Below are 22282 nucleotides of genomic sequence, written 5' to 3' on the forward strand. Positions count from 1 at the left end.
CTCTATATTAACATTCTATATCTTTTTCTGTTGTGTTGCTAGTTCCTCTAAACCGATGCAAATGTACTAAGAAACGATGATCATGCATCTATGTGATGTTAAGAATTACTGATTGCATATGTAGAGTGGTATGATTTCTAAATGTTGTGTTAATTTCTTTTTTTTTCTGTTAATCAATTAAAAAAAAAAGGCCTTGATTACACCTTAAACACTGAAAAGATTTTAACAACTAAATGCAATTTGTAGAACAAATTGATCTTGGTTTAAAACAAAAGCTAAAAAAATCATTCTGGGGAAAGACATAGATTGAATATTAGACATTAAAGAATTGATTTCCTAGGTTTGAAAATTGCAAAACATGCATGTTTGAATAATTACAAAGCTTCAAGCCTGCAGTTTACTTTCAAATGATTCAACGGTGAACAGTATCTATACAGATAAGTTTTACTACAATGCATTTTGAAAACATGAATTCATTCCAAAGCAACTGATACCTTAGTGAGCAATTTGAACACTAATTTTCCACTTGCTTGGGATTTTCTCCCCCAAGAATAGGTGAATACAGGTAAAATGCACCCACCTGAACTGTGTATGAGCACACAAAACACACATCCATCTCAGTTCACTCTGTCCTGAGCCACACCTATCCACATCTGATGTTACAATTTTCTGTCAAGGGGCAGATAACTCTCCTCCTACCACCTGGTAGCTCATGAGCTGCAAAAGTACCAACACCCATTCACAGAAGCAAACTTCAGTTGCTTTTCAAGGTAAAACGCCCTATTTAATGTAGTATGTTACGTATTTTCTTACCATTTAACATATATGAAAAAGTTACCATTTTATTAGCTCCATTTTTGGGGGTCACCTCATTTTCCCCAAAAGTGCTATGGTTTCTGTTGCACAATTTTGCAGTGTGGTAATTTCTAGCTATGAATGTCATGTTACAGAACTGTATAACAAAGTTAATAACTGTCAAATTTAGGTGAGGCATATATGGTATTCGTACAACTCCTTAAATTGTTGTACATATTTGAGAATTTTGTAGTAAGTTGAGGGTGGGGAATAAATAGCATTTGAGAAAAAAATGTGAAACCTCAGCCCCATCATTTACATATCCCCTTTCATTCATTAAAAGCATGTTTTGTATGCTTTTAGTAGGACAAATTTCCCTTTCATTGATTCAAAATTATGTAACTAAACTTTATCAACTCCTACTTAGAGCTTTTTCATTTGCTCTTTCACTCCCTAAACTAACACTGCCAGCTCTATGTTAACTATTTTATGTTTAAGCAAAAAATGTTTTAAGCACAGAACTCTGTGCTAAATAAAATGCTTAAATATTAATAATTTGGATTATGGAAGTATTCTTTTGGCATATCTGATTCAATTGCTTTATGGCACCCAGAAAAATTCCACAGCCTATTTTAGAGCAAGCTCTTAATAACCCATTAAAGTGAAGAATAACTGCAGATAATTAAGAAATATTAAGCTAATTATCTGCCAAATTTAAATACCACTAGTTCCATCATATATACAAAACGAGGTTCAGACTGGTTAGCAGAAATCTCACAGATGTGGTAAGGCCCTAGCAGCTTTCCTAACACTCCTTGTGAAATATTCAAGGAGGAGGATGAAGTATCTAACTGCGTAGGTTCAAAGTGTGGCTACCTTAAAGTTCTGGCCTTTATCAAGACGATCAAAAACCATGAAAGAGAGTTCCTGACAAGTTTTTAAAAGATCCCTATGTATTAGTTGGCTAAATCAAGGGCAAATACCAATTAGGACATTTTACACTATTGACGGTGAGATGGTGTTCGGAAGAGGGTGTGGCAATAAAGATGTTTAAAACAAGACATGTTAGTTAATCCCTTTTATACAAATTAAGTTTTCCTAGGCATATGTATATACTTTTATTTGTAGAAGGAATCCCAATTCACACAATTGGTTATTCTTGAGCAAACAGCCTGTGATAATAATATACTTCAAACAGTGTTATCATTTAGGTTGATATTTTTATGCCAATAGGGATTTATCAAGGTTGATGAGGCTGATGGGTTATTTTTCCCTTTTGAATACTGTTTAACAACAACAACAATAAAAAGTTAAACCAGTGAAATGGAAAAATGCCCAAATAGAGTACAAAGTAAGGAATGTACCCAGGTTTAGGGCTGGAGTAGCCAAACGTTAAGGTAAATCAACACGGTTTTTTTTATTCCTCCATATATAGGTTTTTCAAGAGTATCAGGAAGAGCAGGATACCGAACAGGGGCAATACGTTAATTATGCCGTTTGAAACCAAATATTTAATATTTTCATTAAATGTGTCAATACAATTCCAAAACCAAATGTCAACTGGAAGCCCAAGCCCAGGATTTCATAGAGGAAACAATCTTTCAAATAACAAGGAAGATCAAGGTCATCTTCTTCCACTCCAGCTCTACTAACACTGGCCAGTCAGCCAGTTTATCCAGATTATCGAGTGTTCACCTGGTAAGAGAAAAATTCATGTTTCAAAAGTTGTACAGAAACTGACACTCAGAATTAGAATTATGAAGTTATGAAGGTCAGCAGTACCCAATACAGGAACTATTTAAAAGCTGAAAAAGGAATCACACTTTAACTAGAGATATGAAGGATGCTGATCTAGATACGACTAAGGTAGATCAGAATACTGGGTAAAGGATGATACCACCCATATTTTAAAACTTCAACTTCTGTGGGAGACCAAAGGGAAAGATGCTTATTTGGTGCAAAATTTCTATTTTGGGTAGCACATTACCTAATTTAACTTGTGTTCAGTTTATAGTTGAACACCTCAAGTACAGGGAATCTTGAATACTGTGTGAGAGTTTGTGGGTTTATCCACATTAGTGTGATGTCCCAATATGTCCCAGAGTAATGTGGAGACTGAATAAAGAAGTATTTGCAAAATTCTCTTGAGGGACTGAGGAGAAAGGGGGAAATATTCAACTTTCCCATTTGGAGAATTTTTTATATTCTCGCAAGTAGTGGGGACAAGCATATCAATAGGCCCAGCCCTTGATCTTGGGTCTGCCCCTATGAAACTCATTCCTGCAAAGGATAGGCTAAGCCTACTTTTAATTATGCTTAAGAGTCATCCCCAGAGAACCTCCTTTGTTGCTCAGATGTGGACTCTCTCTCTAAGCCAACTCAGCAGGTGAACTCACTGCCCGCCCCCCTATGTGGGACATGACACCCAAGGGTGTAAATTTCCCTGGCAATGTGGGACAGAATCCCTGGGATGAACCAGGATCCAGAATCAAGGGATTGAGACAGCCTTCTTGATCAAAAAGGGGAAGAGAAAAATGAGACAAAATAAAGTTTCAGTGATTTCAAATAGGGTCACAAGGTTTTCCTAGCAGTTATTCTTATGCATTATATAGCTCACCATTTTTAGTTTATGATATATTGGAATGGCTGGAGGGAAGTACTTGAAACTGTTGAGCTGTGTTCCATTAGCCTTGATTTTTGAAGATGATTGTATAAAGATATAACTTTTATAATGTGACTGTGTGATTGTGAAAACCTTGTGTCCTGTTATCCAGGGTATGAGAATGAGTAAAAAAAATATGGATAAAATAAATAAAGAAATAATAGAGGGAATAAGGAGTAAAATAAATTGGGTAGATGGAAATACTAGTGGTCAATGAGAGGAAGGAGTAAGGGGTATGGGATGTATCAGTTTCTTCCTTTTTTTTAAATTTCTTTTTCTGGAGTGATAAAAATGTCCCCCAGAATGATCATGGTGAATAATACACAACTATGTGATGACATTGTAAGCCACTGATTGTATACCATGTAGGGACTGTATATGTGTGAATAAATACGTCAATAAAAATGTTAAAAAAAAAAAACAAATCTGTACGGGCACAATTTTAAAGTTGGAAGATACTTAAGACAATTATTTCCATTTTACAAATGAGAAAAAAAATTTTAAGTATGAACTGTTAAACCCTGATGATTAGCAAACTAACAGTTTTTCAAAAACAAAACCAAAACACCAAGCAAACAAACAAACAAAAAACCTTTCAAGTAAATATATGCCTTTCTGACCTTGTAGGGAAACTTAAAATTTGTAATCTGTATATATACTTACCACATCGTCAATCTTCAGAATGCTCCGGACAGTTTCAGTTGCTAGGGTCAGGGCACTGACTGATACCAACAGAGGCTGGACAACCAGTTCCTCCAAAATGTTGGAGATTCCACCCTGCAAAGGAGTATACACATCAGCAACTAGTGTGTCATCACTATTTCTCTCTAGAAATTTTCCAATCTAATTTTACCTTAGTGTAGTCAGTTTAGAATAAGATACTCGAAGCTCTTCCCTACATTTGTAGGTTACATTTCAACTGAAATATGGAAGAACTGCATTAATGCTGGATGTCCCCAATTCTAACTCCAAAACAACTTCTAGTATCCTTTATTTTTAAAATCCTAGCAGAAGTTTGTAGACAATCATAGTAGTCTGGTCTACTAATTGTGTTCTGTTCTTCTTTTATATTTCGCACTTTTATCACTTTTGAAATTCTTACTGCTACTATCCTAGCTTCTTTTATCCCAGGATTACTACTGATGGCCATAAAAGGTATCTGACCCCAAATACCCTTCTTAACCACTCTTCATCACTTTGGCCTCTTGCTTAGAAAATGTAAACGACTCCCAGCTCCTGAGGACAAGAAAACAAAATCAAAACCCATACCTGCTTCAAAACTCAAGGGTCTTCTCACTCTTGCTTTTATCTGAGTTTTCTAACCTTAAAGAATACTACATTAACATATAACCTCTACTCTAGACAAGGTGAATAACTTCTTGGTCCCTCTCACCAGTAAACCATTGCTCCCCAACTTGAAATGTCCTTATCCCCTACCAACCAAACTTTCACGTTCACAAACCTTTTCCTTACCAGACAGCACCATCCCCTCTGGCATTCTATACTATTCAGAAAATATCATCTTGGACTCTAAGACTTTTTTCCATTGTGTTATTTACCTTTTCAATTAAACATTAATAAAAAAGAGACTATTACTATTCTCTGTGTTTAATTCACATGACTATACTAATTGGAACTCATAGCAGCAGCAATGTTTAATACTTACATATTGTTTACTATATGCTAGGCATTATCCTAAGAATTTTCTAATTAGTAACACACTTAATCCCAACAGCTTTTAGAGTGAACTATGAACTGTCACTATTTTTACAAATGGCAAACTGAAGCACAGAATATTTCAGTAACTTGCTAATTAAATGCCTCAAGGCCAGTAAGTGGCAGTTAATAATCCTTCCCACTCGAAGCACTGTTTTCATTTTCACTCAATGGCATGCATAATTAATCTGTAAATCCCATTACTTAAATCCAAGATTACTTTTAATTACAAAGTATTTTATCCAATAGATAATTATGAAATTTTTAATAGTTTTATATTTATTCAACATTTTTCTGCAATAATTAAAGATTAAATTACCTTTCGGACATTAATGCCTGTAGTTTTTTCTCCTTGAGCATGCCGGTTTCTTAGTTCTGTTACTGTAGAAATGGGATTCAGGCCTGCATTTTCAGCTAGTGTAGATGGAATGACCTCCATAGCATCTGCAAAAGCCCGAACACAGTAGGACTCCATACCACTCAAAGTTCGTGAATATTCAGTTAACCGCAGGGCCAACTCTATTTCTGGAGCACCACCTCCTGCAATAAGAGCTCTGAAATTCACAAATACGTTTTAGCTTATTTTATCCAACCAAAGGCTACTTTAAATAATTTCTGATTTATGTCTTAGTAATAGTTAAAACACAAGTTTTAATGGCAAAATGTTACTCAGTAATTTCTTTTACCTCTTCTTCACTAAACAGCGAATAACACATAGGGCATCATGAATGGAGCGCTCAGCTTCTTCAATCACTAATTTGTTAGAACCACGAACAACAATTGTAACTGTTTTTCCGGGGCTTGCACAACCTGTAATCTTTAACAAACAAATCCAAAACTAAGTATTTAAAGTAAGGGTTAAAAACAACAACAGCAATGACAACAAAATGCCAAGGCAAAAAAAAAGTTTAATTATAATATTATTACCTTTAGCAGTTTGCCAGAACCATTTAAATTGACTTCCTCTGCTAGCTCAGCAGAACCCAGCATGTCAGTAGTGAACTGGTCAATATGAGCAACTGGCTTGGTTCCAATTGTCTGGAAATAAGCAAAAACTACAAATTTTCAGACATCTGACTACTGGACATTTCCACATATACAGATATTAAGAATATTTTACCTTACAAATGAATTCAATGTCTTCTCTTTCAATATCTTTAACCACCATAATTTTCATTTTATTGAGGAAATGTAATGCAAGATCACTAAGCGCATCTCTAAAATACAAAATCAGTGATTATGTCAATGTTATACACAAATTTTTTTTTGCTGTACTACTTACTGTTCTTAAGGTTTTAATGATCTTACTTTTGCATAGATGGCTTCTCCCTCAAATTATTTGTGATGGGAAATGCTTTAAATATATTAGCTTACCAAACTTAAGAGCTCTAAATTTTTAAATTTATAATTGATATTATTAAAATGCCCATTGCCCTATTTGTAGAACATACAGTAAGAAAATGATGTCACCATTTTACTTAATGCTAAATGAACACATCTCTGATAAGTGAAATTTATATTTCACAAATTTAAAAGGAAGTATGAACTATTCAGATTCTACAAATTCATACTTTCCCACAATTTACCTGGAACATTCCTTCCAACAACCCTTTTTTTTTTTTTTTTTTTTTAAAGGAAAGACAGAGAGAAGGAAGGAAGGATAGAAGGAAGGAAGGAAGGAAGAAAGGGAAACATTTTTAAACATTTTTCTTGTTTTTATTGTATTCTGTTTCTCCGTTTTTGTTACATGGGCTGGGGCCGGGAATCGAACCGAGGTCCTCCGGCATAGCAGGCAAGCACTTTGCCCGCTGAGCCACCGCGGCCCGCCCCCAACAACCCTTTTAAAAGAGAAGGGTGGATATTACTATCTCTTCTATATAGAAAGTAAAGTGAGTTTTAGAAAAAATTTACTCAAGGTTACTAACTATTAAAAAACTTGGGAGTAGAACAAAATATTCCAATTCTTTATCAAGGACTACATAAAGTGAACATCCACAGTAGTTTTTGGCATATCAATGGAATAAATATGAAGGTATCTACCTATTATAAGAAAACATACTAAACTTAAAAAATAGATCCATTAAATTCTGGAGAATTATTTCAATCCATAGGCTATCCAAAGTATTCCAGAAAAGAACTTCTAAATTCCAAGGCAGGCCATTGCATTTGCCTTTAAATAAATGCCTCTTTTAAAACTAATTCATTGTAAATCAAGTGTATTTAGCTTTTAAAAAGCAACAGGCATTATTTGATACTTAGGAACTAGGTCTAAAAAAATTTTATATCCCACATTAAATTATTACAATGGAAGAACAGAACCAACTTTAGAGGGCTTATCCAAATAAAATCATGCCGCAAAATGTAGATTTATTCTCGATTTCTTGTGGTTTACCCACCTCAAATGTTTCTTTAAAAACCTGCTAGTGGGCAGTCAAAATCAATTATCACTAAGGGATGAACAAAATACTAACACACACCTGAGAATAGATTTCTGTATGAGAAGAACATTACAGCCTGTTTTTTTAATTTGCTTCACTAAATTTAAAATATAGGATCTTTCCTCTCGCAGTACTCGGTCCATCTGGGCATAGTCAGAAACCACTATTTGGTTATCCATCTGTTAAAAAAAAAATAGTATACTGAAAATTTGCACTATGAGTTTTTAAGTGAAAAAGTAAAAAAACTTTTAAAGTGAAAACAGCATGTATAGTGTTAAATCCAACCCCAAAAAGAAACAATGTAGACATATACAGGAAAAGGTCTGGAAAGACTATATATTTATATACCATACATAACACTGGAGGTTTTTTTACTTCCAACTATACACATTGCTGTTTTTACAGATTTTCACAAGTACATTTCTTTAAAACACCAAAAAAAGTTAAAATAATTATTTTATTTACTGAATATGTAAATCCTCTTCATACAAACAAGTATGTGTATTACTGAATAATTTAAGTTGCATCCTTTTTATTCTATGGCTTGCTATAAAAGCAGGTATTCTAAGAGGAGGTATCCAAAACAGAGCTTGTTTATATGAAACACCTACAAAACACTTATTGCTGTATAGTCTAAAGTTCACTTTTTTTTTTGCATGCTATACGGCGTGGTAACATTTCATTCTTTTTCCATGTATCTTATTATTGCAGCACCATTTGTTGAATTTTTTTTTGTTTGGCTTCTTTGATTTTTGTTGGTTTCTCTTGTTTGTTTTGGGAAGTGCATGGGCCAGAAACCGAACCCAGATCTCCTGCATGACAGGTGAGAAGTCTACCACTGAACTACCCCCGCACCCCCTAAAGTATACTTTTGGTAAATAAACTACTAATCGTATGCTAGTGTCAAGTAAAATGCAAGCAAATCTAAGTGAGGTGACTTAGATAATTACCCTTTTAGAGAAAGGGACTGTGACTAATAGATATGGGGCTATATTAAATAAGAAGGAATTCCTTCAGAGTATGGATATTAAACAAACTGGCTTAATGTTTTATTTGTGCAAATGCAGAAAAAAAAGATCTACATGTTATTACTGGAGGAAGGGGTGAGAGCTAGAAAGGATCTGAAAATGCCACTTACAAAATACCTTTTTCACATAATTTAATTTGTTTACTTCATACATACTCTTAGTTGTTATTTAAATATGAAAGAAGCTACTGAAGCTCAATTTCAATGAACATCCAAAATTGAGATTACAAATTTGTACACTTTAGTATTCCGCAATTTCTAGTGCTCCCAGCATCAGCATTTTCATTTTTTAATATGATGAACAACAGTGTTACTAGAAAGTTAAATACACAAACAGGGAACCAATTTAGTTGGATTCTACTTACGTCTGTTTTTGGAGCAGATAAGCAAAACTGAATAAGCCCAATTTTAGCCTTTTCAACTCTAGTTATGCCAGAATTTGCCACTTTTTGGGTAAGAACCAGCCCTTCCACCAATTCACAGTCGTCAATTGTTCCACTAAAAAAAAAAAAAAAAAAGGAACAAGTTGGGGAGAGCTGAGGGGTGGAAATTTAGATTACTAACAGACCAAAAAAACAGTCTGATAAAATGTGCTTCTACCTAACTCACATTTATTAGTGCCCCAGTCTTGGTCCTCTTTCATGATACTACTGCCTTCCCATCATAACACATTTCCACGTTAATACAGGGTTCTCATGAAAAAGAAACTAAAAAGAAAGCGTTTCTCTTCTTCTAGTTTATTTTTGGCAACTGACGTGTTTATTTTCAAAATTAATTTTTATTCATGAAAATTATAATTAAAGATGCTTACCCAAGTTTCTTAACTATTTTAATATCTCTAAGATCTACACTAGAAGCTGTGGCTGGGTCAATCACTTTCATCACTGCATTTACACTCATTGGAGAAAGGAGACTTGAATACTGAGAGACAACCTAGACAGAGTTAATAAAAAAATAAAAGTTAGTTTCACAGTAGAAAAAATCCTAGTTCTTTAATGATAATAAATTCAAGAATAAATCATGATCACTTTGAGGAGGGGAGTGAGAACACATGAAAAAATGTGTCATATAAACTGACTCTTCCAATCAGGTTGTCAGTCTCCAGGGACACAAATAAAACTATGTATACCTGCTTTTCTCTTTTATTAATAGTAGGTGGGAATGTCTGATTATAAGTTTCATAAGTAACATAATAAAGCACCAAATTAATTTTATGTGGAGGTTCCTATCTAAAATTAATGCATAACAGGATATCAATATTATATATGCACCCAATACTGAGGAGTTGGTAAAGAGAGCTAATGGCATTTATTAAGAATTTATGTGCCAAGCAGTAGTCTTAGCATTTTTCCATACATTAGCTTACTTTATCTTTAGATAAAGCAATTGAAGCAGAGTTTAATAATGATCCCAAAGTCACACAGCTAATTAAGTGGTGAAGTCAGCACTGAATTCAAACAGTCTAGACTTTTTGACCAGTACTTTTAATCACTATGCTACATTGTCTCTATTATTTTGGGGGACCCTGAAGATAATATTACTTAACATCATTAAAACTATCTAGCGCTCTTAATATTTAAAGATTTAAAGTAGATAAATGGAAAAGAAAAACTGGGGTTGATGCAGGACATGACAGAAAACAGACGACTAAAGTTCCTAAGAAATGTAAAAGTACATCACTGCTTTAAGTTTGATAAATAAGAAAAGCATTATAGGTATTGGTGGTTAAGGGAGACACTGTGGATAGGTAGGCCTGTCCTGGGTTCAAAACCCAGCTCTATGTCTTATTGATGGCGTTTTTTTTTGTTAACTTCTCTAGACCCAGTTTTCCATCTGTTAAACAGGATCCTACTACTACTAACCTGAAAGTCTTGAAGGAGGTAATAAACGCAAAGGATTTAGAATTCTTGCAACACTAAATATTCAATAAAACCTATAAAGCTATATTGTCAGACAAAATTAGAATCTAGAATACAGGTCACCAGAGCTGAGGATAAGGAATGGGGAGTTAATGCTTAATTTATACAGAATTTCTATTTGGGTCAACTGCAGAAAATTTAGAAATGGATAGTGGTGATGATAACACTGTGAGTGCAATTAATAGTACTGAATTTACACACATTAATGTGATTAAAAGGGGAAATTTTAGAGCATATATATGTTACTAGAATAAAAAATAAAGATTTAAAAAACAAACAAAAAAAACATTTAGTTATATAGCCAGAGATTCTATGGCAGTCTTACCGATTTGGGAGACGGACAGGTTTCTAACAGGGATGCATAAATATCCTACACAAAATATTCTAACCATCCCCCCTCCTTGTTAGCCTTGTAGCTCATTTCATACCATAACCTTACTTAAATAAATCCAGCTACACGAATTACTTATCTAGTTGCTTTTTTTTCCCCCCACATGGGCAGGCACTGGGAAGCGAACCCAGGTCTCCAGCATGGCAGGCAAGAACTCTGCCACTGAGACACCGTGGCCTGCCCTCCAGTTGCTTTTGAGAAGTACTGTGTAAAATCAAGAATCACGTAAGAATTACAGTTCTAATGTATCTTAAACTGTAATTTGACAACAATCTCTCAATACTTGTATTACCTTTGAGTTCAATGAAGTGGTTGCACTATTTAACAAAGTTTCTCTGTCACTCAGTTCCACAGGTCGAGACATGTCAGTCAGGATCTCAATACCCTTTTCCAAAGCCTTCTGGAATGACTCCGAAATGATGGTTGGATGAATCCCTGTCATTTGTGAAAATCAATTTAATTTTAACAGATAAACTTCATATTTGACAAGACAAAAATGTTAATTGTTACACTTCCTAACAACAAACTAATTCATACTTCAGTTTTAAAGATAATGGCTTGAAAAATCTTAATTGCTCATTATGGCTAACGTGGACTCAAATAACTTCCATTTAAACAGATGAACTACACATTCATGCGATACTTAAGGGTAAAGTTAAAATCTTAAACTTTTCAAAACATCATTTCTGTACATAGTAAGTAAAAGGCGGAACTGCTGGAGAGTTACTATGAGTAAGCAAAAGCAAGCACCTGTATTTTCTCTCCCAAATCACCTTTCTCATTCAAAGTCTAAGATTGGTAACACACCACCACTTATTCGTGAAAAACACAATGTTTCAGTAAAATCTTATCCAGTTTCATTCAAAAAGAAGCCTGAAATAAGTCAGAATAGAAAGAAGTTCTTCTAATTCATACTATAGAAGATAAAATTTAATCTAAAAATTCCTGGTAACGATTAGTTACTCCAAATTAAATTTATATCCATTCTACTTAATAACTTTAAAAACCTTTTTTATTTAGTAATATTGTATATCCTATGTCCTACCAACCTTTCTGAAGAAGCTTGGTACAGGAATCCAAGAGAGAGCCAGCAATGATGACAACTGATGTAGTGCCATCTCCTGCTTCTATATCTTGAGCCTTAGACAGCTCCACCAGCTAAATGAAAAGAACATGCTAAGATGCCCAACGAAAAATGAGTATACCTGAAAAGATCTAATTCAAATATCACACCAAAGGCCTTCTCATCAGTGTCACCAAAAGAATCTGAGCCTTATTAACATTAGAAGTGTTAGTTTTCTAAAGGAATGTCAATAATGCAAAGTGTTGAAAATAGATGGTAATTATTTTACAACTTTGACTTATATGTGAGACTAAAAAAAATGTTTATTTGGTCCAAAATTTATATTTTGACTAGTGCATTTCCTAATATAACTTATGTGGACAGCTTAACTGAACACCATAAGTACTGGAACCTTGAGTAGGGTATGAGATTTTGTAGGTTTGTCCAGAGTGATGCCTTGATAAATCCCAGAAGGATGTGAACAGTGAATAAAAAAGTATTTGCAAAGTCCCCTTGCGGGAATGGTGAGAAAAGGGGAAAATTCAACTTCCCCAAGTGGAGAATTCTTGATATTCTCATAAGCAGTGGGGACAACCAAAGCAATAGGGTGAGTACCCAATCTCGGGGTTTGTTCATATGAAACTTAACCCCGCAAAGGATAGACTAAGCTTACTTAAAATTAGGCCTAAGAGTCACCCCCAAGAGAACCTCTTTTATTGCTCAGATGTGGCCTCTCTCTCTCTCAGCCAACACGACAAGTGAACTCACTGCCCTCTCCTCTCTATGTGGGACATGACTCCCAGACGTGTGGACCTTCCTGGCAACATGGGACAAGAATCCTAGAATGAGCTGGGACTCAGCACCAAGGGACTGAGGAAACCTTCTCGACCAAAAGGGGAAAGAAAGAAATGGGATAAAATAAAATGTCAATGGCTGAGAGATTCCAAACAGAGTCGAGAGGTTATCCTGGAGGTTATTCTTAAGCATTAAATAGATATCATCTTTTTAGTTAAGGCGTAACAGAGAGGCTGGAAGGAACCACCTGAAAATGTAGACCCGTGTTCCCGTAATCATGTTTCTTGAAGATGACTGCATAATGACATAGCTTTCACAATGTGACTGTGTGCTTGTGAAAACCTTGTGTCTGATGCTTCTTTTATCTACCTATGGACAGATGAGTAAAAATAAATAAATAATAGGGGGAACAAATGTTAAATAAATTTAGTATACTGAAATGCTAGTGATCAATGAAAGGAAGGGGTATGGTGGCCTCTCTCTCCAGTCAACACAACAAGCAATCTTATCACCCTCCCCCTGTCTACATGGGACATGACTCCCAGGGGTGCGGACCTTCCTGGCAACGTGGGACAGAAATCCTAGAATGAGCTGAGACTCACTATCAAGGGATTGAGAAAAACCCTAGAATGAGCTGAGACTCAGCATCAAGGAATTGAGAAAACCTTCTGGACCAAAAGGGGGAAGAGTGAAATGAGACAAAAGTGTCAATGGCTGAGAGATTACAAACAGAGTCGAGAGGTTATCCTGGAAGTTATTCTTAGGCATTGAGTAGATATCACCTACTTCTGTAATGGAGAGGCTGGAGGGAACTGTCTGAAAACGTAGAGCTGTGTTCTAGTAGCCATGTTTCTTGATGATTGAATAATGATATAGCTTTCACAATGTGACTGTGTGATTGTGAAAACCTTGTGTCTGATGCTCCTTTTATCTACCGTGTCAACAGACGAGTAGAACATATAGAATAAAAATAAATAATAGGGGGAACAAATGTTAAAATAAATTTAGTTTGAAATGCTAGTGATCAGTGAAAGCGAGGGGTAAGGGGTATGTTAGGTATAATTTTTTTTTCTGTTTTCGTTTTATTTCTTTTTCTATTGTCTTTTTATTTCTTTTTCTGAATGGATGCAAATGTTCTAAGAAATGATGAATATGCAACTAAGTGATGATATTGTGAATTACTGATTATGTTAATGTTATATTTTGTTTGTTAATTTTTTAAATTAATACATAAAAATAAAAATAAATTTAAAAAAGAAGCGGTGAGGGGTATGGTATGGATGAATTTTTTGTTTTCTTTTTATTTCTTAAAAAAAAAAGCAGTGTAAGTTCTCAATTTTCTTTCTAATTTGTTGTTCACCTTGGGTTTTGTTTAAAATAAGAACCAATATATTAATAGTACACAAAATTCTACATAAATACTTTCTCCAAAAGAGGTTAAACTATGATTTGCAGTGCAGACGTGGGCTACTATTTTTCCTGCTACACGAAAGAAATGTTGCTATAAGTTTATGAAATGAGGCATCCCACATGAGGAAAAAGTATTACTTTGGAGCCTTTGCAAATTCATTTAATTGGAACCTGTATGGGCATATTCTGATTCACCTTTTTTAAAAAAAACTTTTAAAATTGTATAGTAACATATATACAAAGCAAAGAAATAAAAAAAACAGTAGTTTTCAAAGACCTCTTCAACAAGTGGTTACAGGACAGATCCCAGAGTTTGTAATGGGCTACCATACAATCCTCTCAGATTTTTCCTTCAACTCTGGAATACAGGAGGCTAGAGGGCTTAAATTTTTTTTTATCACAACAATCGACTTTTTTCCTTTCTTTTTTTGTGGGAAAAGAGCATATAAACAAAAAACCTATAAATTTCAAAGCACAGCACAATTAGTTATAGAACATATTTCAGAGTTTGACATGGGTTACAATTCCAGAATTTTAGGTTTTTACTTTTAGCTGTTCTAAAATACTGGAGACTAAAAGAGATATCAATTTAATGATTCAGCATTCATATTCATTTGTTATATCCTATCTTCTTTGTATAACTCCACCATCACCTTTGATCTTTCCATGCCTCTCTTTAGGGGTATCTGGGCTATGGCCATTCTAAATTTTTCATACTGGAAGGGTCTGTGACTAATATGGGTTAGGGAGATGAAACCATTTGATGTTCTGGGGTGGCTGGGCTAGGTTTCAGGACTTATCTGGATCAGGGAACCATCTGGAGATTTTAGGTTTCTGGAATGTTACTCTAGTACCTGGAACCCTTGTGGCATCTTATGTATTACCCTAGGTGTTCTTTAGGATTGGCTGGAATGATCCTGGTTGGGGGCTGGCAGATTATGATAGGTAGCAAGGTCTAACTGAAGCTTGCTAAAAACAACCTCCAGAGTAGCCTCTTGGCACTATTTGAACTCTCTCTACCACTGACACTTTATTAATTACACTTCTTTTCCCCCTTTTGGTCAGGATGGAGTTGTTGATCCTATGGTGCCAGATCTGGATTCATCCCTGGGAGTCATCTCCCATGTCACCAGGGAGACTTTCACCCCTAGATGTCATGCCCACATGGGGGGGAGGGCAACGATTTCACTTGCAGAGTTAGGCTTAGAGACACTGAGGCCACATCTGAGCAACAAAAGAGGTCCTCCAGAAGTAACTCTCAGGCATGCCTATAGGTAGTCTAAGCTTCTCCACTACCTACATAAGTTTCACAAGAGTAAGCTTCATGATTGAGGGCACTGCCTACTGATTTGGGTGTCCGAAAAGTTTGGCACAGTATCAGGGGATTCCTTGATGATAAGGTTTAGTAGTTCCATATTCTTTCTTCCCTCCCTCAGGGGACTTGCCAATACTTTTTGATTATCTGCTTGATACATGCTAGGATGTTTTCAGGCATTACAATAATCTACACAGGATTAAAGGACCTCTTTCTTATTCTGTGCTCCCTGTGTTTCAGCTATTAAAATGAGCTATAAGACAGGTTGAATAAGATTATGCACGACAGAAAATTTCATTTCCAGACCAAATAAATCGTTCTTCCACTGGTCTTCAAGAATATGTGTGGTTCTAAAATACAGACACTGTCTTCCTTACCCCTATGTTCTGAATTACTTTAACCCCAACCTGTTTGGCTTTGTTTTTATCCCTAAATATCAGGTTACATATATAAAACTGCCTCTCAAAATTCAGAAATAATAATCACCACTCCGGCCTTAATGTTTCTGCTCTAAAAGCTTACAATCCAGGCCCGTTTTCCTGTAAGCAATTTCTAAAGGTGACCATACCGTTGTTGTTCTTTTGTTTCTGGATTATTTTCTGACCAAATGTCCCACATGCTCATTCACACTGTTGCATGCCTCACGACTTTGCTCCTTTTTGTAGCAGCACAACCTTCATTCGTAAATATACACCATCGTTCACAAATCTACTTCTCTGTCAGTGCATCTTTCAGCCACCTGCATTCATCGAGTATCCATGATACTGACTCACCTTTAATGTAATCTTTACGTAATTAAAAGGTACTCTGGCAGGAATTTCTTTCTATGACATTTGTTTTGCTGATATGGTGACTTCTCAGTTGACACCAGTATCATTATTATGATCCTGAGTGAACTGGTAATTTTTTTTTTTTAAAACAAAGTTTAGACACATGATTTACTTTGTGCACAATACAAATTATTTTATCTCTTTCATTTAATACTCCCTGAACTAATCATCTGTACTAAAACAGTACAAGTTTATATCTGCTCCAACTGTATGGCACATTCCCGTGTACAAGGCAATTCATGTTTTATCAATACCCCCACAATGAAGAGCACATTGCCAGGCACACAATGTGTCCTAAATATATACCTGTTTAGCATAAGGAAAAAAAAATTTCACCATGTTTAAATATCTTGTGATCAAATAACACATATTTAATTGCTTAGCAAACATTAAAACACACACACATATCAACTAAAATTATACTTACCATTCTGGCTGCTGGATGTAAAACTTGCATTTGTTTCAGAATCGTGGCACCATCATTTGTAATGGTCACATCACCTTTTCCATCTTGAATCTGTAAAGTTTTTTAAAGTTATATTTCAAAAGTTTTGTTTTCTTTGCTAAACATTAATGTGACATCATAAAACCTCAATTAAAATTTAACACTCAGTACAGAAATTGATGACTTCAGTATGTATAGTGCCTAATATCAAATCCTCTTCCCTTACATTAGCACAATCACCTAAGAATATGTAGTAACAGTCCAATCAAAGTAACTGGCTCTGTTCCAGGTCCTCAAAAGTGAAGGAACTAAGTGCTTTTTTTTAAAAAAAAGGGTAGAAATACTATAAAGAATCACTGTCATTCATTTCATATTAATAAGTAGAAATGCAATTTCCCCCATGGATTCCCAAAAAGAAAGCACCATGTACTGTAGTGAACACAATACTTAATAATCAATACATTAACTTCATAGTGTTCTGAACGTATGACAATGACATTATTAACAGAAACAGATTTTAGAACATGCAGAGGGAATAGCCATCTCTATTTCTGCTATACAAACCTCCATATATTGTTTTCTTATCTTCCATTTTAGGTGTTAATTAGCACTGAATTTGAGGGTGTATTATACAAAAGTTACTGGAATGCATCTGTTTTATGCTGCCAGTCAACCAAAGCGAGAAATAGAGCTGAAATCCCACAGATCTATTAGGTCACAGAACTGCATTAATAAGGAACATTGCACTTTGAGTACTGAAAACCTAATCTTACTGTACTTTCTAATTAGACAACATGCAACTACTTTTGCTTATGCCTGCAATTGTTCAAAAAGCATTAAACTATAAAATATGAATTATAGTTAAGTCCTGCCCATCCCAAAGTATTATCTCCCTCCTCTGAATTTTCACAGTACCTCTCCTAATACTTTTTACTTTTTAAACAGCACATCTTATCTCTACATCAAATCTTGTAGTGCTGACAGTAGTGCTCAGTAAAAAATAAATCATTCTTTTTTTTTTACCATTTTATCCATTCCTTTTGGTCCAAGGCTTGTTCTAATAGCATCAGCAACAGCTGTAAACAGAAGGAAAAAAGAAATCAAGAGTCTTCAAAGAGCGAAGTATTTTTCCTCTCAAAAAAACTGTCCTTATTAGAATATGGTGCACAATAGTTCATTGTGACGCTAAAGAAAAATTCATTATATGATAATCTACTGGAAACAGAATTACTTTGCTCCTATTAAATGTATAATGCTTCAGCTTTGTTTTGTAAAGCCAATGTGCATAGTATGTGTGCCCTCCCTAAGGCAGAACAAACTTTGATTACTGAAGATTGGATTATTTCCTCCATTTCTTAAAATAAAAAATAATAGATAAATTTTAAAAAAAGGCCAAATAGCATAGGAAAAGCCATGCTTTTCCTAACAGACTAAGTAATTTACTATTTTGTTCACTTTGTCTCCCTCAAATACAGTATAATCTCTGAGGGCAAAAGACTTTGTTTTGTTCACTAATGTGGTTCCAGCACCTGGTATATAGATTGCCCACATTCAAAAAATCAACATTAAGACTTTCAACAGAGCAAATAGTAGTGGTACAACTTCTGAAAATGCTGTAGAGCAAAACACTCTTTGACAGAACAAACAAAAACCCCCAAACCGCCAAGTCATATTCTTATTACTTGTAGATAATTTCTATTGTACTAATACACTTCCAATCACTTCCCAGGAGAAACTGAAACTGATGAACAATACCCCAGTCCCTTTTCTTTGACAAGTCCAGGATAAACGATTAAATCTTCCCCTTTCTCACACACCGTTTTGCCCCACAATCATACTGCAGAGATTATGCCCTAATTAATTCTGTATACTCCACAACTCGGATAACGCTTTCCCCCATATGGTAGGAACATACATAAAAACTTAAGAATTTTAAAGAGAAATATTAGGTATACATTAAAATTTATATTCTATATAATTATTCCATAACTTTGGGTTGCTGTTCCTAATTATCCAGTCAACATTACACTTTCAGGGGATTTTAGCAGACCCATATGGCCGTGATTCTATAAGCAGACCAATCCATTTTAAGAATGTCCTATCAATGTGAACACTCTTGATACAGAGATACATACTGCCTAAAACATAAAAATACGATTTTAGATTGCTTATATTTCAGAATGTGGTTTAATATACTGTATATTCAATAGTGTCTCTTAAATGACTTTTGCTGGATAGTAATAAACTACTACTACTTTTGTGAGTTTGTGTTTAACATTATCCACAAATGGCACTATTATCTATATCTCTTGGTAATACCGAAACAAAAAACTGGCTCCCTGAATTTAAACTAAAGATGCATAAGGCAGCAACTTTTCTGATTAGCTTGAAGGATTTTGTCTGACTTGGAAAAACTATTTGTGCCCCTTTGTTCTCAGAGCTCTTCTTACATATGTTAATAAGAGTCAGGTTCAAAGATAATTTAGGTGGTCTTTCCTTCCTACACTCATACTTCTCTTATCCTGTTTCAATTCTCTATGTACTGGCAGTTTCTAAGGGTTCTCTTCTAAACCTCCCATTCTCTGTCTTCCTTATTGATAATCTGCCAACATACTGAAAATCTCTTTGCCTCCCAGAGTTTATCTTTCAACATCTTCTAGTTTAATAAATCTAATTTTATGCCTTCAAGTATGGTCCTCAGAAAATGTCTATCAAATGTTTAATTCCAGGTATATTCTGTCCTGAAATTGCAAATGACTTCTAAATCCATGCATCTCATCTTTCTGATACCTTCAATTCATTAGCCCGAATTAGAAACTATTATTTTCTCTTCTACCGTCTTTCCTACTGTGTTACCTATTCCTTTTAATATCATCACCTCCCAGTCACCTGGGCTGATCACCTCAAGTAACTGCAAAATCGTATTTACATACATAGTTAAAAAAAAAATTATCTCATTTATACCCTCATAGCAACCCTACAAGTTAGCTACCATCTCATTCTACGGAAGAATTGTTAAAGCTGAAGATTAATCAGACACCCTGACCTTCAAGATGTGAGCCCAAACTACCTTTTCAATCTCATTTCTCACATACCCAAATAAAATACCCACTCTTCTTAATAATCGTCCTGAGCAGGATCTTAAAAGCTTTGTCTTCATCTTCCTTCCTCGCTCTCCTACTTAAGCTCGACTTCTTCTTAATCAAGCTCTAAAAAGCAAACATTTTCCTTCTCAATTTTATAAATGAGAAAATCTTGGCTCGGAGGTGAAACACTTAAAACTTACAAAGCTAGGAAGTAATGAAGCAGAGAATAAAACTCAAATCTTCTCCATTCCCACCATGCGCCAAACTGTTTTACGAAAACCAGTAATTGTCCACGTTTCTTGAATTTGCACACGCAATGTAGCGTTCCATGATTATACTCAAACACTACCGACCAAGTTTCGGGGTCCTTTCCACTCCACGATCGATCACCACTGCGGGGGTAAAATGGGCCCCGCCCCAAAGAAGATGCAGTTTACCCAAACTCCTCTTAATAGCTGTGCCAAGGCAAACTTATTTAAAAGGTGTTTTTATAACAAGCAAGAGAACTGAAAAATGTGCAAACAATATTCTACCAGTGAATCCAAAAAGTAGATAAACGACAACTCTTAAGTGTCAGATCTCAAGGGACACGCAGGCCTCGATACTCAAGACCGAACCGTTTTCTGCGACCAAGCGATGAATGACGCACACCCCAGGATGAAAAATCACGGGGGACTAAAACCCAAATAAATCAAGTCCAAAAGCCTCCTTACTAGAATTCGAATATTACCGGGGGGAAACAGAAAGGACCTCTGCAAAGTTTCAACCACCGGGAGGCCAATCGAAAACGACTAGAAGGAAAAGAAAACGGACAATAACCCGCACAAGACCAGACAGACCCAGAGAGCGATACCTTTGGCCGCGGAAATGTTGCTGAAACGTATCTGGGCCGGTTTGTCGCGGTCCTGATAGGCGCCCTTCCCGCGGCCGCCGGCAGCCCCAGCAGGCGCCCCACTCCGGGGAGCCACGTTCTCCGGCATGGCAAGCTTGGTTGGATCTGTGCGGCTTCGGGAAGGTCGGATGGACGCGGATTCCTGCAGGCAACGGAATAACGGTGTGCACCCACGGTCTTGACGAACCTTCCAGAAATCGGCGCCGGCGCCGCGAGGAGGAGTAGGGGGCCTGCCTGAGGCGCGGCGCGGACATGACGTTGAAGGCTGCCCGCCGCGCGCCAGGCGAAAAGACTGCGCACCGTGAGTTCCCGAGCTTGCAGAGGGGTGGGGTGTTGGTCCGAGATATTGGGGCCGGAGGCGCTATGGGCGGTCTCGGGCGAGGCAGAAATGATAACTAGAGATTTTAAAGGCGAATGCTGGAGACACTCCTATCTCCCCACCCTTCTCTAGCGGTGAGGTCCCCTCCGTTAACTTTCATCTAGTGGGTGTGGCGGAACTGGCTTTTGCCAACCTCCCTGACCTGAATTTTTATTCTGTTTTACTCATTGTGAAAGGGAGTCGGAAGAGAGATATTTGGCTAGATGGTTTCTTTGCTTTGCATATGGGGGTTGGTTGTCTCACATTGATTTATACTGGGTGGTAGATAGAGGTTTAAATAAACCTGTTTAAGTACAAAAGACCTAGTTATGGAGCTATGATTGCCTGCTAAATCTAGACTAACTAGAACTCTCCTTTTCCGCTGATAATTCCTATATAACATAGCCACCTGATTTTAGGGAGCCTAAGTGTTAAAATCGCGAACGATTATTTAGTACAATTATGTGTTAGGTACAGTGCTAAGTCGTTTACATGTTTTATCTTGTTTAATCCTCCACAATCATATGTTGGGCACAGTGCTAAATCGTTTACGTGCTTTATCTTGTTTAATCCTCCCAGCAGTCCTATGAAAAATCCAATTAATTGAGTGCCATTATCTTTATTTAGCAGATGAGGAACTGAAGCCAAAGGTAAACCAGTAAGAAGATGGAAACACTATTCCAATGCAAGGCAATGATTCCAGAGGCCATGCTATAAACTTCTAGGCTCCTTTACTACTATATTGTCTCCAATCAAGTGAGTACGGAAGTTTACACAGGAGAAGTTCATTCAGAAGTAATTACTGTGTGCCCATAAAGTGCGGAATGCCTGCCATAGCCTGAAAGGCTACTGTTGCAAGTACTGAATCCTGTAATCAAAAGGTACTTTTGGGGCCATGGTGGTTCAGCAGGCAAGGATGCTTGCCTGCAATGCCAGAGGACCCGGGTTCGGTTCCCTGTGCCTGCCCATGTGAAAAAAAAAAAAGGTGCTTTTGCATGCATCACCAGGATATTAGCACTGGAAAACGAAGCTTCCTGGATGCCCTGTGCAGTGGTTTGGAGCTATATACTCAGAAAAACATGTTTTTAAACTTAAATCATTCCTGTGGGTGTGAACCCATAGTAAGTAGGAACTTTTAGT

General features: G+C 36.1%; 1 protein-coding gene across 1 annotated transcript; it reads right to left on the bottom strand.

Annotated features, from left to right (window-relative positions):
- Positions 1-1995: 1995 nt before the first annotated feature.
- Positions 1996-21030, bottom strand: CCT4 (chaperonin containing TCP1 subunit 4). Its single transcript, XM_077134335.1, has 14 exons — positions 20746-21030; positions 17830-17882; positions 16789-16878; positions 11998-12106; positions 11241-11383; positions 9450-9571; positions 9004-9136; positions 7651-7790; positions 6294-6390; positions 6101-6211; positions 5860-5990; positions 5493-5727; positions 4121-4234; positions 1996-2490 (listed from the first exon to the last, which is right to left on the bottom strand). The coding sequence occupies exons 1-14, from the start codon at positions 20870-20872 to the stop codon at positions 2476-2478; spliced, it is 1620 nt and encodes a 539-aa protein (XP_076990450.1). The 5' UTR covers positions 20873-21030; the 3' UTR covers positions 1996-2475.
- Between the last annotated feature and the right edge of the window lie 1252 nt (positions 21031-22282).

Source organism: Tamandua tetradactyla, chromosome 17 (genome assembly GCF_023851605.1).
Source record: "Tamandua tetradactyla isolate mTamTet1 chromosome 17, mTamTet1.pri, whole genome shotgun sequence".
In the NCBI taxonomy this organism is placed as follows: domain Eukaryota; kingdom Metazoa; phylum Chordata; class Mammalia; order Pilosa; family Myrmecophagidae; genus Tamandua; species Tamandua tetradactyla.

What these genes read in the sequence shown, in the direction of transcription:
- CCT4 (XM_077134335.1), bottom strand. Translation starts at nt 20,872, where the DNA reads ATGCCGGAGAACGTGGCTCCCCGGAGTGGGGCGCCTGCTGGGGCTGCC. An exon ending in CCACTTCATTGAACTCAAAG is followed by an intron (nt 9,572 to 11,240) that starts GTAATACAAGTA and finishes AACTCTGTCTAG; the next exon opens with GTTGTCTCTCAGTATTCAAG. An exon ending in GTTCTGGCAAACTGCTAAAG is followed by an intron (nt 5,991 to 6,100) that starts GTAATAATATTA and finishes TGTTTGTTAAAG; the next exon opens with ATTACAGGTTGTGCAAGCCC.